The 15,271-nt window shown below is 45.6% G+C and overlaps 2 protein-coding genes across 5 annotated transcripts in view; one reads left to right on the plus strand and one right to left on the minus strand.

Annotated features, from left to right (window-relative positions):
• DOCK1 (dedicator of cytokinesis 1) overlaps positions 1-15,271 on the plus strand; it is a 557,083-nt gene that overhangs the window by 238,275 nt on the left and 303,537 nt on the right.
• The window catches only part of INSYN2A (inhibitory synaptic factor 2A), a 61,414-nt gene that overhangs the window by 6,662 nt on the left and 39,481 nt on the right, over positions 1-15,271 (minus strand). For 3 of the 4 annotated variants that reach the window (XM_050803746.1, XM_050803747.1, XM_050803748.1), the window contains one exon: positions 12,450-12,521. The exons of the other annotated variant lie outside the window; for it this stretch is intronic. In XM_050803746.1, coding sequence (XP_050659703.1) covers positions 12,450-12,521 — 72 coding nt within the window. The remainder of the gene's footprint in view (positions 1-12,449; positions 12,522-15,271) is intronic. 4 annotated transcript variants of the gene reach the window in all.

Raw genomic sequence — 15,271 nt, forward strand, 5'->3', positions numbered from 1 at the left:
AGCACTTTGGGAGGCCGAGACGGGCGGATCACGAGGTCAGGAGATCGAGACCATCCTGGCTAATATGGTGAAACCCCGTCTCTACTAAAAATACAAAAAACTAGCCGGGCGAGGTGGTGGGCGCCTGTAGTCCCAGCTACTCGGGAGGCTGAGGCAGGAGAATGGCGTAAACCCGGGAGGCGGAGCTTGCAGTGAGCTGAGATCCGGCCACTGCACTCCAAAGCGAAACTCCGTCTCAAAAAAAAAAAAAAAAAAAAAAGAAGGTGGAGGTCTAGCCCGATGTTTTCTGGGCGATGTTTGTTCTGAGCACCATCATGGTCCCAGGCCTCCAGACATGCTGTGTGGACCTGCTTTCCCAGGGCGGCTCCAGCGCAGCGGCTCATTCTACAGCCACACAGGCACATGGGAAGCCGGGGCTCCAAACCTTGTTGTGGTTTCTCAGGACTCTGGCTGTGGCTTTGCACAGCCCCGCTGCAACCTCCCAGGCCTCTCTCCAGCAGCTCAGGAGGCCAGAAGCCGAGGGTGGTGCTGCTGCCTCCTGCTGGAGGGATCTGGTGTTGGTAATGCATGGGCGGGGAAGTGTCCCTGTCATGAGGAATTCTTACTCCTGGGGAGGAGCGGCAACCTGGAAAGAGTCCTGATTCTTGAGATTCAAAGCATGAGTCTGAAGCAGCTGGAGCCAGGCCAGCCTTACCTGTGCGGGGTGTTCTGTCCTATAAACACCTCAAACACAGGCTGCAGAGTTCGCTGGGTGAGAAGGGAAGATCCCTGGACGGCTGGGGATGTTGACAAGACACGAATCCCTGGGGACTGTAGGGATTTACCTTTGTAGCCCTCTCCCTGCCTGCACCTCCATTCTCCCTCCAGATAAGGGAATCATCCACCCAAACACTCGGTGCCCTGGGGCTGTGTCGCCCTCGCTGTGCTCTTGGCAACGCCCTGTGATGCATGATTAAAGCAACTGAGAGATTTAATTTCTTGGTTGGTCTTTCCCTTTTCAAAATAAAAGTTTTAAGTGTGGGAACTTTCTTACAACATGATTGTTCTGTACATTTCCAAAGAAAGAAGAATCTGCCCTACATCTCAGGCTGCTCTCCAGCCTGCACCCAAGCTTTATTTTCTTCCCAGAGACTGTGCTAGGCTTTGTAGTAACACTTCTCCCCGCTGCCGCATGCGATTTTGCAGAGCGGCATCCTTCTTGCTTCTCCAGCTTATTCTCTGTTTGTCTCATGCTCCTATAAATACTCAGGCCCTGCCACAGTTTCTTTAGCAAGCTGTCACTGAATCCTCAAGATAATTTAAGAGGAACACGTTTTTAAAGTTGCCTTCTCCAGTCGCCTGTGTGTATCAGTTAAGAGTTAAAAGCAGGACAGTCTGGTGCCCTGGAGCTTGCCTGTTTTCTGGAAGGGAAGAAAACCCTTAGTCTTTGGGGTCTCCAGCCTCCACAGGGCCGTGTGGCTCGGTGGCCAGCAGGTCAGAGGCCTCTGCCTTTCATTCTCTTTGAATTAGATCTCGGAGTCTCCCCAGTACTAACTGTGGCTCTGCGCTGACTCACGCTCTGCCTCTGTGGCTAAATCACCTCACCTTGGGGACCTGAGTGTGCTTGGCTGTGAAGTGATGGACGAGATGTGCTCCCACTTCACACAGGGGTCTCCTGGAACAAGGCCGAGGCCCAGGAGGGCAGGCGAACTGGGATATGGGCTGGCTTTTATTGTGTAGCTTTGGATAGGACCAGCCATGTCCCCAAAGCACAACCATTTATGTCAACTGACGTTGGTGCCAACTTGGCCAGTTTTATGTGAGCGCCATGGGCAACACCAGCATTGTCCAGAGGAAGCTGAAAGTTGAGGTCCCAATCCCAGGTTTCGCTCTCCCCCTTGTATGAGAGGTGAATTTAGGCAAGTCTTTTCTGGGCCTTGGTTTATGGATGTGACCCTGGCTCCCTCTCCAGGTTATATAAGAACCAGGACCCCAAATATTTGTTGTTCTCTTCTGAACACATCTCCGTGTGCGTATCTAAGAGGCCCTGGAAAGCCAGCATGTCCAGAACCAGATCTTTCCCCCTGCCTGCATCTCTGTCCTTCCAGACTCAGCCTGCAGTCCCCATTCACCGCCCCGGATGACTGCAGACCCTGGAATCTAGCTCGACTTGCTCCTCCTGCCTCTGCATCCCTGGGTCGAGTGGATTTACCCTCAAAACACCCGTTGTCCTTCCTTTCCACCCACCTTCCGCTGCTCTAGTCCAGAACTCCAGCAGTTTTCTCCTTGGCCATCGGAACAGCTTAGCCTCCCTCAGTCTGTATTCTCTCCCACTCCAGTTACCAGAGTCACCTTAGGAAGACTGGCAAACTCCTTCTCAAATCCCTGCTTATCCCTGAAAACCTAGGTGACACATCACCCCTTCTTTCTGTGGATTTTCTAGAATAACGAAGTCCACCCTCCATCCTGCCTCATCCACACACCTCCGGGATGAGTTACCGCTCTGGCAGCATTGTCTCCAGGTTTCTATGAGAGCCTGTCTGCTGTGGGATCACAGCTGTTTTCCCCAGGTCTGGGAACTCAGAGGGATGGACCATGTTTAAATTCCTCTTTTGTCCGCAGTGTATTTAACACAGTGCCGGCTCCGAATCTGCTCTATTTGTTTGTTGAATTGCAATAAACTGATGAACTGAACCAAATCCCCTCACTTCTAATCTCAGCAAAGTGCTGCTGCCCTATTTTCTGTTTTCCTTTAAAATATATACATTTGTATAATTCTATTTATTCTGTCTATATACTTTGTTATATACTATTCCTATATTATGTGCCTATATTATATATATTATGCATGGATCTCATCCTAATAGTTTAAAATATCAGTGATTTGTAGTTACTAGCTTTTCAACACTTCAAACATAGAAATGATTCACTGTAACTTCGTGTCCTTCCTTTACCACTATTTTACATAGTAGGTGCCTTAATCAATGTTTATGGTATCACTGTAGGGCTTAAAATATCAGAATAAATGGCTGATCCATGATATTGACACTCAAACTATAAGATCTGTCCCCTTTTCCTGGTATGCTATGAACAAGCAATTATGATTATAGTTTTTTTAAAAGAGCATTAGCCAGATACCCTAGCTATATATTTTACTACAAAGGATCCAAAGTTATAGTTAGACGATGAGCTGAGCTTTCTGAATGCATCTTGGATGTTTTCCCTGACCATACTGGAGGCCTTGCTTGACTGAAGCTCATCCTAGGTGCCCCTCCTACCTGCGGCACTCTCTGCAGTGCACCTGTGGCTCTGGGGCCTACGCCTCATCTAGGTGCCTGGGTCTGAGGGCAGGTCAGATGCACAGGGGTTGGAGAACCTGGCATCCCATAAATAGTGTCACCGAGGAGCAGAGGCAGACCCAAGTCATTTGGAAAGCCTCTGCCCATCGTAAGTTCTCCACGAGGAAAGTCACCCCATGACTAACAGCACTGCCATGTGTCTAGGAAGCATATCTTATGCCATCCCCCTAGGAAGCCAGGAAGATGGGTCGTGATAATCCGAGGGGTCAGTCCCTTCTTAGACGTAGCCTGCAGTACACTGCTGTTCCTGACCTCAGCGAAGAGCAGCCAGTTTTCCGACTTTTGTCAGAAACTGTGTTATAACTGCCTTGAAAAGCCAGGGCTGTTGTCCTCCTGTGCTAAGCTGGTTGCTGTGAGTCCCTCATGGCCAACCCAACCCTGAGTGGGCTCCCATGACTAGGACCATCACCTTGCCTGCCCATCTCCTTTCGAAGATGGGAGTGCGTCTGTCTAGAGAGACGGGTGACGTCCCGGGCTCCCAGTGTTGGAGGGAAGGCTACAAAGCCACCCTGCCTCCCTGGGCCACCAGCCTGGAACCCTTGTTCTTAGATGTGGTCAGGAGCTCCCATTCCATCCTGATACCCGCTGAGAGCGTCACCTCCACTAAATGCAGCAGTGATAGTTCTCATCACAGACAGAAACCATTAGCTGCTTGTGTGTGTTGTCTGGTGTCACCAGTGACCGTTCTAAACGTCAGCCTGCGCATTCCTGCAGGAGGTCCCTTCTCAAACAGGTTCTTTCAAGACGCCTCTCAGAGGAAGAGCCTGCCCCGGGGATCCCGCACCACTCAATTCCCTAGTCACTCTATTCCCCATGGAATTTCCTATGACCTAGCCCGGGACATCGTGACCAGGACTGCATCCTGTATTGACCCCCAGAAAAATCTCCATACTCCTCTAAAACTGAATTATCTTTATCTTCCCATGAAACTGACAGCGCAGCCCCCTCATGCTATTTTGGACCTTGGTAAATGCCTCCTTAACTTTGACCTTGGGGTATAACCAAAGGCTGCGACTATCAGTATTATTAGCCTTTCTCTGCTAATAAATTTTAACGAATTGTTCCACAAATAATATGTTGAGATGGCTAATCAGTTTTCAGTTTTACGGCTGTAACGAGTTTTATAGCATCTAAATAAGAGAATTAAGGTGTTACTAAACATTAGTAAAAATGACTAAACCTAAATCCATACATATGCGAGGGATATAAATAATATATTTTTAGATTTCAAATAGAAAAAAACTTGGATTATTAGCTTTGGGAATTTTCAAGAAGAATTTTGAGGTCTGTCAAAATCATTCTTTTTTCGTGACTTCATTAAACAAAAATATTTCCTTACCCAGAATAACATTGTGTAAGGTGTCATTCAGGGATTCCTTTCGTCATCTTCCCACCCTGTCACTCACGGTAAATACTAGAAACGGAGCGCTAAACATTAGGCAAAAGGGAAACTCCCCCCACCTCAGTTCATGCTGCTAAAGAACTTAATATGCACAAGTGGTGGTCACTGAAGCAGGGCTGGAAAGGGCACTTCCATAAAGAGATAATCGCTGAATGACAAAGGCTGCAGAGACTCCACTCCAAGTGGGCTCCGGACAGGCTGGAATTGGCACGGATTCTGCATACAAATGCAATTACCACTCGTAACAATAGGACTTCATTAGTCAGGAGGCGCCCGGTTCTGCCGGCTGTCTTGATCGTGCACTACCCTGACCAGCTTGCTTTTTGCAATACACTCAGAATCAGTGAAGTGCCAGTGTGTGTGATTTTATCTAGAACTCTTTGCACCCTCTGTTTTGTGGTCTTATTGGTGTTGCAATAAATTACCGAGGATGATGTGAGAAAATGCAACCCATCACTTTTGTGAATTCTTCATTTAATCTCATAATACTAGATATTTTCCTCATCTTTCCTGAAATCCTCCAGTCATTTGGGGAAGGCACTTGCCCTCTTTTGGAGCTTCCTGCTTGAGAAGCCGTCAAAAATTGTGATGGACTGGGACGTTCTCCAGCTGCTGTAAGGGGGAGTGTTCACGGGTCGTGAGGTTTCCTGTCCATCCTTGGGGATGCGCTGGCTGTTTCTCCTCTTACTTCCTGCCAGTTGTTCCTAACTTTCTAGCCTGGAGGGCTCTAGAGAGACCATCCAAATCCTCCCTAACCTGGCCTCCCTCCACGATTATCTTTTTCTTGGAGTCTGCTTTGCCAGGTTGGGCACCCTGGCTTCCTTAACCTCCTCCTCACCTGCCTTTTACGTCCTGCACCTGTGGTTCCCACCTTCAGCACAGAGGGCTCCCTGTCACCACAGCTCTGTCCTGACCCTCATCCCAGGGTCCCAGGGCAAGGGGCCCTCTCGCCACAGCTCTGCCCTGACCCTCATCCCAGGGTTCCAGGGCAAGGGGCATGCATGGAGTTGTCTGCAGCAGCTTCACACTCCTCCCAGTCTCCCAGTGCCTGGTGCAGAGCTTGTCTCTTAGGAGGTCCCTTGAAAAACGCCTGTTCAATTAATGCCCATTAGGACCCCAAACGGAAAGGGCTAAGACATTTTTATCAAAGTGGTTATTTAAAATTCCACCTGTCCTTGGCCGGGCGTGGTGGCTCATGCCTGTAATCCCAGCACTTTGGGAAGTTGAGGCGGGTGGATCACGAGGTCAGGAGTTTGAGAACAGCCTGGCCAATATGGTGAAACCCCATCTCTACTAAAAATACAAAAATTAGCCAGGCATGGTGGTGCATGCACGTAGTCCCAGCTACTCGGGAGGCTGAGGCAGAAGAATTGCTTCCACCCAGGAGGCGGAGGTTGCAGTGAGCTGAGATTGCACCACTGCACTCCGGCCTGGGCAACAGAGCGAGACCCTGTCTCAAAAAAAACAAAAAAGAAAAAAAAAAATTCCACCTGTCCTTGACCATCATATCAAATGGTGAAAGCATGGCATACACAGCAAGGCATTTCACAAGCTCCTCCTCTCTGTGGTGTCAGACAAGTGGCATGGAGCCTTATGGCATTCCCAACCAGTCAGGTTCCAAGCCCACTCATTGATCCACCGCAGACTTATTAGTGTCACTCGAGGCCACTTTTTGTGGTGGCTGTGATGATCCAGAAATGAAGCAGGCACGGCGTGCTCCAGGAGGATGTGGTCACTCAGGGCTTGGAACTAATGGTAGGAATTCTACCATTTTACAAGAAGATTCTAAATTCTGGGAAAGATGCTGTTTAATGAATCTGAGTCAGAATTCCTGTTATCTTTTAAATATTGCTTGCATCTCCAAAAGCCTTTGGGTTGCAGTTGGTCCATGTTATTTTCATGAAAATGTACAAATTAGAATTCAGGCCATTTTGTTGCAGTACTATTTTACAAATTAACCATTTCAGCAAAGGAGAGAATGGCTGGTTTGCAATGATATGTTTCATTGTTCCTTTCTGAAACCACATCTGAACAAAAGGTGAATCATCAGTGGTGTGACTCATCAGATTAGTCTGACAAAAGAATTACCAAAATAGGGCTGGAGAGAAGAAATTTCAACTGCTTATGAGCAAAGATTATATTAGTAATTTATCCATAAAACATTTTCTGAAATAATTACAGCATATTTTGACAAGCAATATGGAAGATAAGCCAGAAAAGTTTTACTAAAGAAAACGGAAACCGGAATCTCTTTTCATCTTCTTTCATGCTGAGATGGTTTTAATTAGAGTAGCACAATTGGTCTAGATCACAACCGAAGGGATGCCTGTCATCTTAGAAAACAATGTAGCTGTGTCAACCATCTCAAAATTTGTCAAAAATACCACTTTTGGTACTTGGAATTTCAGTGGTCTAGGAGGAAGCCCATCAATCCTCTGCCGAAGAAGGTTACTCAGCTCTGAGTCAGTAGATTTGCCAATAAGGGAGAGGTGTTTTTCAGCTGAGAAATGCCTTGTGACTCTCCACATTTTTACCCTTCTGTGCATTGTCTCTGGAAGCCCATAGTTCCATCCCTTGCATAATTGTAAGAAGCAGTTCCTGGGATTTCAGATCTGTAAGGGACCTCGATGATGCCTTAGTGCAACCCCAGAGGACCTGGAGACTGAACAGACACCCCACCCAAGAGACAGGGCAGAAGCTCAGCCCTAACCTTGCAAGTAGCGGCAGGCCCTCACGGGCTGATGTGTCTCACCTTTCGCTTGTCGTACTGGTGGGTTTTTTTTCTCCCTGAAATTGCATCAAGACCTTTTGTCCTTTTGATGCTTTTTCCTAGTCCTCTATATTTCCATGACAGAATTATTTTTCATAGAGAAATATGTACTGTCTCCCATGGCAAAGGTACACATTTATTACAGGGCTGTGTTGCTAAAGCCCCAGGCAGCCAGGTCTTGAACACAGTATCCTCTTCATCTCCCTGGGCCAGGCATTACTGGAAACACGATGGACAGCTATGCTGCTCGGAGAGGGTAATTGGATTTCGAGTGAAAAGCAGTGTTTAAATGCAAGACAGGCAGGGTCAAATTCATTGCCCTCCAGGGCTTTTGGCCTTCCAGAAAGCAGAGTATGACAAATTACAATGTGTGAACACTGGCAGCTGTGATGGCCCCACCTGTTCTCAAGCCTCTGGGACAACCACAGTCATGTGACATTTTAAGATTTATTTTGAAATTCCTTTAAGCTACCCAATCCCAGGGTGTTCCAGGCATCCCACGGTGCACATGGAGAAGTGGGTTGTAATGGTGGTGTAGGGACTCACAGCAAAGTTCCTGAGTTCCCGGATTGAGGCCCTTGCAACTAAGAGCCAGGCTTTGACCCGACCGCAGGGACTGTGACCTGAGCTACACTTTCCCCTGCTGCTGGGGTTGTATCTCTACAGATTCGTATGCAGGAATTGAAGGAGGACTTGCCTGTAAGTTTTCATGTGAGAACAAGACATGGACTTAGATTTGTAAAGCCTTTGAAATTTGGAGACACCCTCTGGCTCACTGGGAGTCTATACTTCCGCGATGCTGTGGCCCCCCATGTGCACTGCTACTGGGTCACCTGAATAGGTGATTCTTCCTGCTCAAGGACTCACTGGGTTTTGAACAGTTTTCTACCAAAGAAACTTCTATTCTTAAGCTTCTGACATTTGGGGGTTGACTCACCGGACTGACCGCAAGCTGCGAAGTCATCCAGCTCAGTCCCCATTGCTTACCCTCCCCTTTCTCTTTGCTCAGTGGGACCCTGAGGGAAGTTACCTGTCCCTGTGTATCAGCAGCGCTCAGCCTCCGGGGCAGAATCAGACAGACCTGAGGCTTCCCACAGCCAGTCCAAGTATCTGTTCCTCCTAGTATACCAGTGTTTGGTAGTCAGATAGGATTACATAAGCCCTCTTAGCTGACATAGTAGATTAACCACATGGCCCTGGCCTTTCACGCTGTAAGTGGTGCACCCATGATGTTGGCACCCTTAACTGACTGACTGCTCAGTCTTTGTCCTGTGACTCTCTGTTCTTACTTCTTAAGTTTCATGCTTACCGAGAGGATGCTAGATTTGTTCCTGGACCTGTTTATACAATTAGTACCCACTATTGAAATGATGTGATTATTGAATGTCATGCGAACCAATAAGGCATGAGAAGATAGTCATTGCTGTGAGTTCAATGCTTTGGAAAGAGTGGGCTGTCGGCCGGGCGCGGTGGCTCAAGCCTGTAATCCCAGCACTTTGGGAGGCCGAGACGGGCGGATCACGAGGTCAGGAGATCAAGACCATCCTGGCTAACACGGTGAAACCCCGTCTCTACTAAAAATACAAAAAACTAGCCGGGCGAGGTGGCGGGCGCCTGTAGTCCCAGCTACTCCGGAGGCTGAGGCAGGAGAATGGCGTAAACCCGGGAGGCGGAGCTTGCAGTGAGCTGAGATCTGGCCACTGCACTCCAGCCCGGGCTACAGAGCAAGACTCCGTCTCAAAAAAAAAAAAAAAAAAAAAAAAAAAAAAAAAGAGTGGGCTACCACAAAATATACAATGAAAAAGGTAGGGATAGGCCAAGTATGGATTCAGAAGGATTCTGATCTCAGATTCTGCCACCTTTGCTCCACTTTAAAGACAGGAAAATTGGTATGACTCATGCAGATAACTTGGAACTGTAGTGGGGGTGCCCACATTCAACGAAAACGTCTGGGCCTCACCTCTGAAGGCTGCCCTAACTTGAAATCATTTAAATGTGAGATTTCAATTCATGCGATTCAAATTAAAATAACATGTTTAAGTTAGATACATGTCTTTTTTTATGATTTCCCCGTTGATTGATTTTTCCATTAATGGACCAGAAGTGAGCTTTCACTCCCATTATCATCTCTTCCTACAGACCTCAGAAAACTCTTATCCAACATAATAACCACCTTAAGAGTAATTGTTAAACTTTAATTATTTCCGTTATAACATGAGAGGGAATTTAGGAAGCAGCATTTGATGAGCTCTCTATGTTCAACTTGGTAGTCATAGTGCAGTCTTTATTTGAATACTGGTTCATTTCTTGAGTTTCACACTAGTTTGTTTCATTGACAGGACTCAATGAAATAAAGGCTTTGGGAGGCAGTGGGAATCCAGCCGAAATATTACTCTGCAGACGTCCTGGGACCAAAAGCCTTCCAGGGTAACTTCTGTTTGCAGCAGAAGTTTGGCTGTTGTAGGGATGTTTTGTCACTGTGATCACTCCAAAGGGAGTGATTTTAAAAATCAGGAAAGGAAGATCTAAAGCTCCACTTTTCCTCAAACACTACCTCTTCCAGGATGCTTCTCCCATTTATAAGGGGGTGACAGTTGGGTCTGCTGGCTATCGAGGGCCACATCTCTATTCAGTTTCTGAGGATGCCACCAAAATCACCCGTCTGTAAAATTGCATCTGCAGTAAAATTCTCAATGAGTAGTCATGCATTTTCCCTGTTCATATGAGATAATCAGAGCAATCACAGTGCCTCACTCTCTACCTAGTGAGTCTTCCTAAATCTTGGCAAATTCCTGTGGTGCTTGGTCACTCCCAGTTCTTTTAGCAAGTGGACCAGTGGCTGATGTATTGGGATTCATGTAGAGTGGTGGTTGAGCCAGTTCAAAACAGTGACCACTCGAGTAATTCCTGAAAAGACAGATTTCTGCCCTTCAGATACTTACTCAGTCACTTTTAATATCACTTTTTATAGGAGTGAGTTCTGGATTTAGAGCTAAATTCATTTATATTATTTCAGTTACGTTAGACAGTACTCATATATATATATTTTTATATATATATATATATATTTTATATATATATATATATATATATATATATATATATATTTTTTTTTTTTTTTTTTTTTTTCCGATCACCCACAGAATATTACGTAGGTTTAGGCTGAACAGCTCATTCTCTGAACCTACCCTGGATGTCTTGACTCACTGTTGCTTGGTTGCATTAAAGACAGTATGAACTTTAGCTCCCAAAGTGACAGAAGCTGAACTCTTGAGTATATGCCGGGTCATCTGCACTCTACACTTCCTAACGTACTGATATTGGTGAAGGATAGTTTTGGGTCAGCATTATAACCCTTCATTGTTGATTCAGAATTCTCTTTTGCAATATGAGTGGAGTGAAAAGTTTCCCATTAAGCAAACTTCTCTGATCTGTTGCTATCATTGAGTTTCTAATTTGGAGGAATTGTTGAAGAAAAGACCTGCATGGATGCCTCATTTTAACCTCCTCATTGGCAATTGCCAAGAACAGTCAGCAGCTTGGTGTGCCATGCCAGGCTGCTGCAGGGGCCCCTCCTCCCTTCCTTCTGCCAGGAGGCCTTACCAGTTTGTGTGTGCCTCTTACAACACTCTAAGGTGGGTGTGGTTTCTGTAAGGTAGGCTTTTTCAGCCTCAGTACTATTGACATTTGGGACTGGATAGCTCTTGGTTGCGGGGCTGCCCTGTGCAGGCAGCATAGGATGTCAGCAGCATTCCTGGCCTCTACCTGCTAGATAACCAGCAGCAGCTCCTCAGCTGTGGGCAACTGAAAATGTCTTCTTCCAGACTTTGCAAATGGCCCACTGATTGAGAACCTCTGCGGTTAAGGAATGTGCTAATGTGGACTTCGGTGCCCATCTCTATCTGTGGTTTCTTCTGCCTCCTCTGAGACAAGGTCTCCAGGTGACCCAACTTTGCTTTTGCTTTTAAGGAACCTAGGCCGGAGGCTGGGATGCTCTGTCTGGATCGGAGGCATAGATGGCCAGATCTAGGCTTTCCCTTGGGGGAGAACCCTGATGGGTTCAAGATTGTGTAACCTCAAGCCTCTTTGCTCTCCCCATGTCTGTGTTCTTAATGTAGAGGACAGTAACTTTGAGTAACTTTTTAGAGGGTGTTTGGTTTGATAATTGTTTTTTGATAATTTGGTGGATCACTAAAATTATTCTCCAGTCTAAACTTTAAAAAAAAGAACTTATAACATTTCTCACTACTTTTATATTTTGTGAAAAATTACATTTGCAAAAAGAAAAGAAAAAAGGATAGCAATCCTTCTGAAGGTTTTGACTATATCTTAAAATCCTAAATTATTGATGAAAGCCAAACACAGCTTCTTCCTGTTGGGAGTTTCTGCTGTATTCTTGTTGATGTCAGTCATACAAACAACAAATTAAAAACCACAAGAACAGCTGTAGGGGCTCTGGAGAGGGGATTCTGCCCGGAGACAGGCAAGCGGCACAATCCTTGAGAGTTCCCAGGAAATAAAATTCCACATTTGGTGTGAGCAGCCCAGGTCTTCCCATGGTATTCCTAGCACACATGGTGTGGTTTCAAGCCTTTGATCTATACCCTCTGAAGGGACTATATTTTACAACCTTTCCAGAACACACAACCCAGGGCTCATGGCTATCGGTTCCAAGGGAGCAAGCCATCAAACTTATACCAATTCTTGAAACCACTAAGATACATTTGCAAGATAAATGGGTTCAAGCTCTCCCACATCCCATGGTTCTATACTTGGGGTGGAGTATTTGGAGGTAGCTTAGAATTACAGTCAAGTAAGGTCCTTCCCTTTTTGTCTGATAGAATCATCCCAGCATGGCCCCAGATTGTTCTTGCATTTGTGGGTAAACATCATTTGTCACTCATAATAAGAAAGTGGGAAGAGGAGAACGTTAACATACCTATAGATAATACATGCACTGTTCCTGCATGTGTCACAATTAGCTGTGTCTTGCCCCGTCCGATATGAAAGCCTACAAGATAAGAACAGGAGAGCATTACAAGCGGTGGCTGGGGGTCACTGGCTTTATAGAGCAGATGCCTCAAATCAGATGCCTTCCCAATGCCAAGCTCATCATGGTCATGGAAATTGATTAATGCGTGTTTCCCAGTTTGCTCCTGTCTCTGCTTTCCTTGTACAGAACCAATGCAACACTACAGCTAAGATGGTATTTAAATTAAATTTAGAAGTGAACATACGCTCCTGGATGAAGTAAATAATATAATTTTGTTATAAGCACAGGGAATTTCAGATGTTTCAATGCAGATTTATGGTGTTTTGAAGAAACTTTGAGGAAAAACCAACCACAGATACATATGCTGACTCCATGGCTTATGTTTGCTCTATCCCCGCCTGTCCTGCTAGAACCGGGACTGGCTAAGTGCGGCCTGCATGCCAAATCCCGCTGGGGCCTGGTTTTGTCCAGCAAACTAAGAATGGATTTTACATTGTTAAGTGCTTGAAAAAGAAATTGAAAGCATATAATATTTGTGACACATGGAAATGATCTGAAATTCACATTTCAGTGTCCATCAATAAAGTTTTTACTTTTGTCAATAAAATGGTGAAAATTTTTATGAAAATACCTATTTCTAGTATCCTCAATTTTGCCTCTTGGTCTGCAAATCCCTGAACATTTACTTTCTGGCTCTTTAGAGAAAAAAAAGAATGCCAAGCCTTACGTTAGAATGTCTTACTGTCATTGCCATAACTTCTGAATTACTTTCTCTGACTTTATTCTCTGGTGAGTTCTGTCAGACCCCCGAGGCCAGGCAGATTTTGGCCTTTGTGGGGGAGGTTGCTGATTCTCCCCCCTAGTTAAAAAATTAATAATAATAAACTTGGGGTCTTTCTGTAGTATATTGTTGAAGGTTATATACACATAAAGGGGTTGATGCTAGTTAAAAAATTAATAATAATAACCTTGGGGTCTTTCTGTAGTATATTGTTGAAGGTTATATACACCAAAGGGGTTGATGATGAGAATTTTCTGGACCAGGCTGGAGTTGCCTTGGCTATTTCTTGGTCCAGCCACCCAGGAACAGTTGGGGGGTGTTTTGTGCTCTCACGGTTTCTCCTGTTTCATCCAGCCTTTCCTCTCTGACATTTTTAACATGCAGATTTGTATTTTCTGAATATTATTTTATGTCCAGGCACAGACATGATAACCGGAATGTTAAATTTGTGGCAGGAGAAAAGCTTCCATCTGGATTGGCTTATAAACACTTTGGGGGCAAATTTCCATGTACAGAGCTACTCACCAGAGTAACAGTGTGCACAGAAAGTCTTATGTCAACATTGCTAGTCAGTATTTTTTATCCCCTTTGCTATGTAAACTTCTCTGCATCATGGGTTCTAAATTGAAAATAACTTGTTTTCCTCATTATATTTTCTGTTACATCAACATTTGACAAAAGGATTGTCTGCTACATGCCGTGATTGTCTCAGTGGGCTTGCAAAACTCAGACCTGACCTCTCAGTTCCGTGCAGTTCGTTGATCAAGTGACCATATTCTGCTCCAAAGTGTTGCCAAGCACTTCCTGTGATTCATCATATTTCAGCCGGAATTGGAGTGACAGTATGGCTGTCTCTATTGTCTTTTCATCATCACCTCCCACTTTGGGTGCCTTTGGAACCCCACATCAGGCCGTTCCATTCTCCCGCTGGCTTTGTCAAGGGAGACGGGGATGAACAGCCTGTGTCTTATCCCTTCCCCTTGTTCCTCATCAGACACGGTGAGTTTTCAGTCCTTACCCCTTTCCTCCTCATGGCAAGCCCAAGAATGCATTCCTCCTGCACCTTCCCACCTGGCTCCAGACTCGTCCACCCCATGCCAAGACTCTTCCACATCATGACATCACTCTTCTCCCTTCTCTCTTGCCCTATATAGACTTATAGCCTTTTTCCATCAGCTAATTCTACTGGAGCTTGGCTCTAAGCTCAGTGCTGACCAAGGTCATTTTGCACAGTGAAATAAGTGCCATCCTTGAGCTCAGGTGCTAGCACGGTCCATGCTGAATGTGTTGTTAAACCGTTGGCCTGGGTTGCATATGAGGTACTGCTCTACTATTGTGTTGTGCTGGTGGGTATAAACCTACAGTCAGGAGAAAGAGTACCTAATACTTGTCTATAGGTGCTAGTCATATCCAAATTTTAGGTTCTTACAGTGGGCCAAACCGGGGGTATTTAACAGTTTTCTGAAGGCACTCTTTTTGTGCTTACAGGAAAGTGTGAATTCTAAGCTTATGGCACCTTCCTGCCCTAAACCTCAGGGCAAATCTCTATCAAGCCTCATCAACATCAATACTCCTTTCTCGCCCAGTGTCCAAGTTTCCCAGTGCCTCACTTGCATTAGAGCCCTAAGCCTTCTAATTATGCTAGCCTCACTTACAGAGGAGAATACAGTCACACTTCAGGTCCAGGATCTCATTATTCTTAGACCTCAGGCTTCTCATGTTCCCTGTCACCTTGCTTGTACTCTGGGGCTGGTGTTCTGCACCACATGTAATTGGCAGCTTGGGATAGGCAATGGACCTGACAATGAGAGGACAAAGGCTTCAGGCACCTGAAATGTACAAGAGGAATCTTCCAGGACCTTGGAGTTCTTCAGTAAGAAGTTGCTTTTCTTTTCTTTTTCTTTTTCTTTTTTTTTTTTTTTTTTGAGACCAAGTTTTGCTCTTGTTGTCCAGGCTGGAGTGCCATGGCACGATCTGGGTTCAAGCG

This window comes from Macaca thibetana, chromosome 9, assembly GCF_024542745.1.
Source record: "Macaca thibetana thibetana isolate TM-01 chromosome 9, ASM2454274v1, whole genome shotgun sequence".
Lineage (NCBI taxonomy): Eukaryota > Metazoa > Chordata > Mammalia > Primates > Cercopithecidae > Macaca > Macaca thibetana.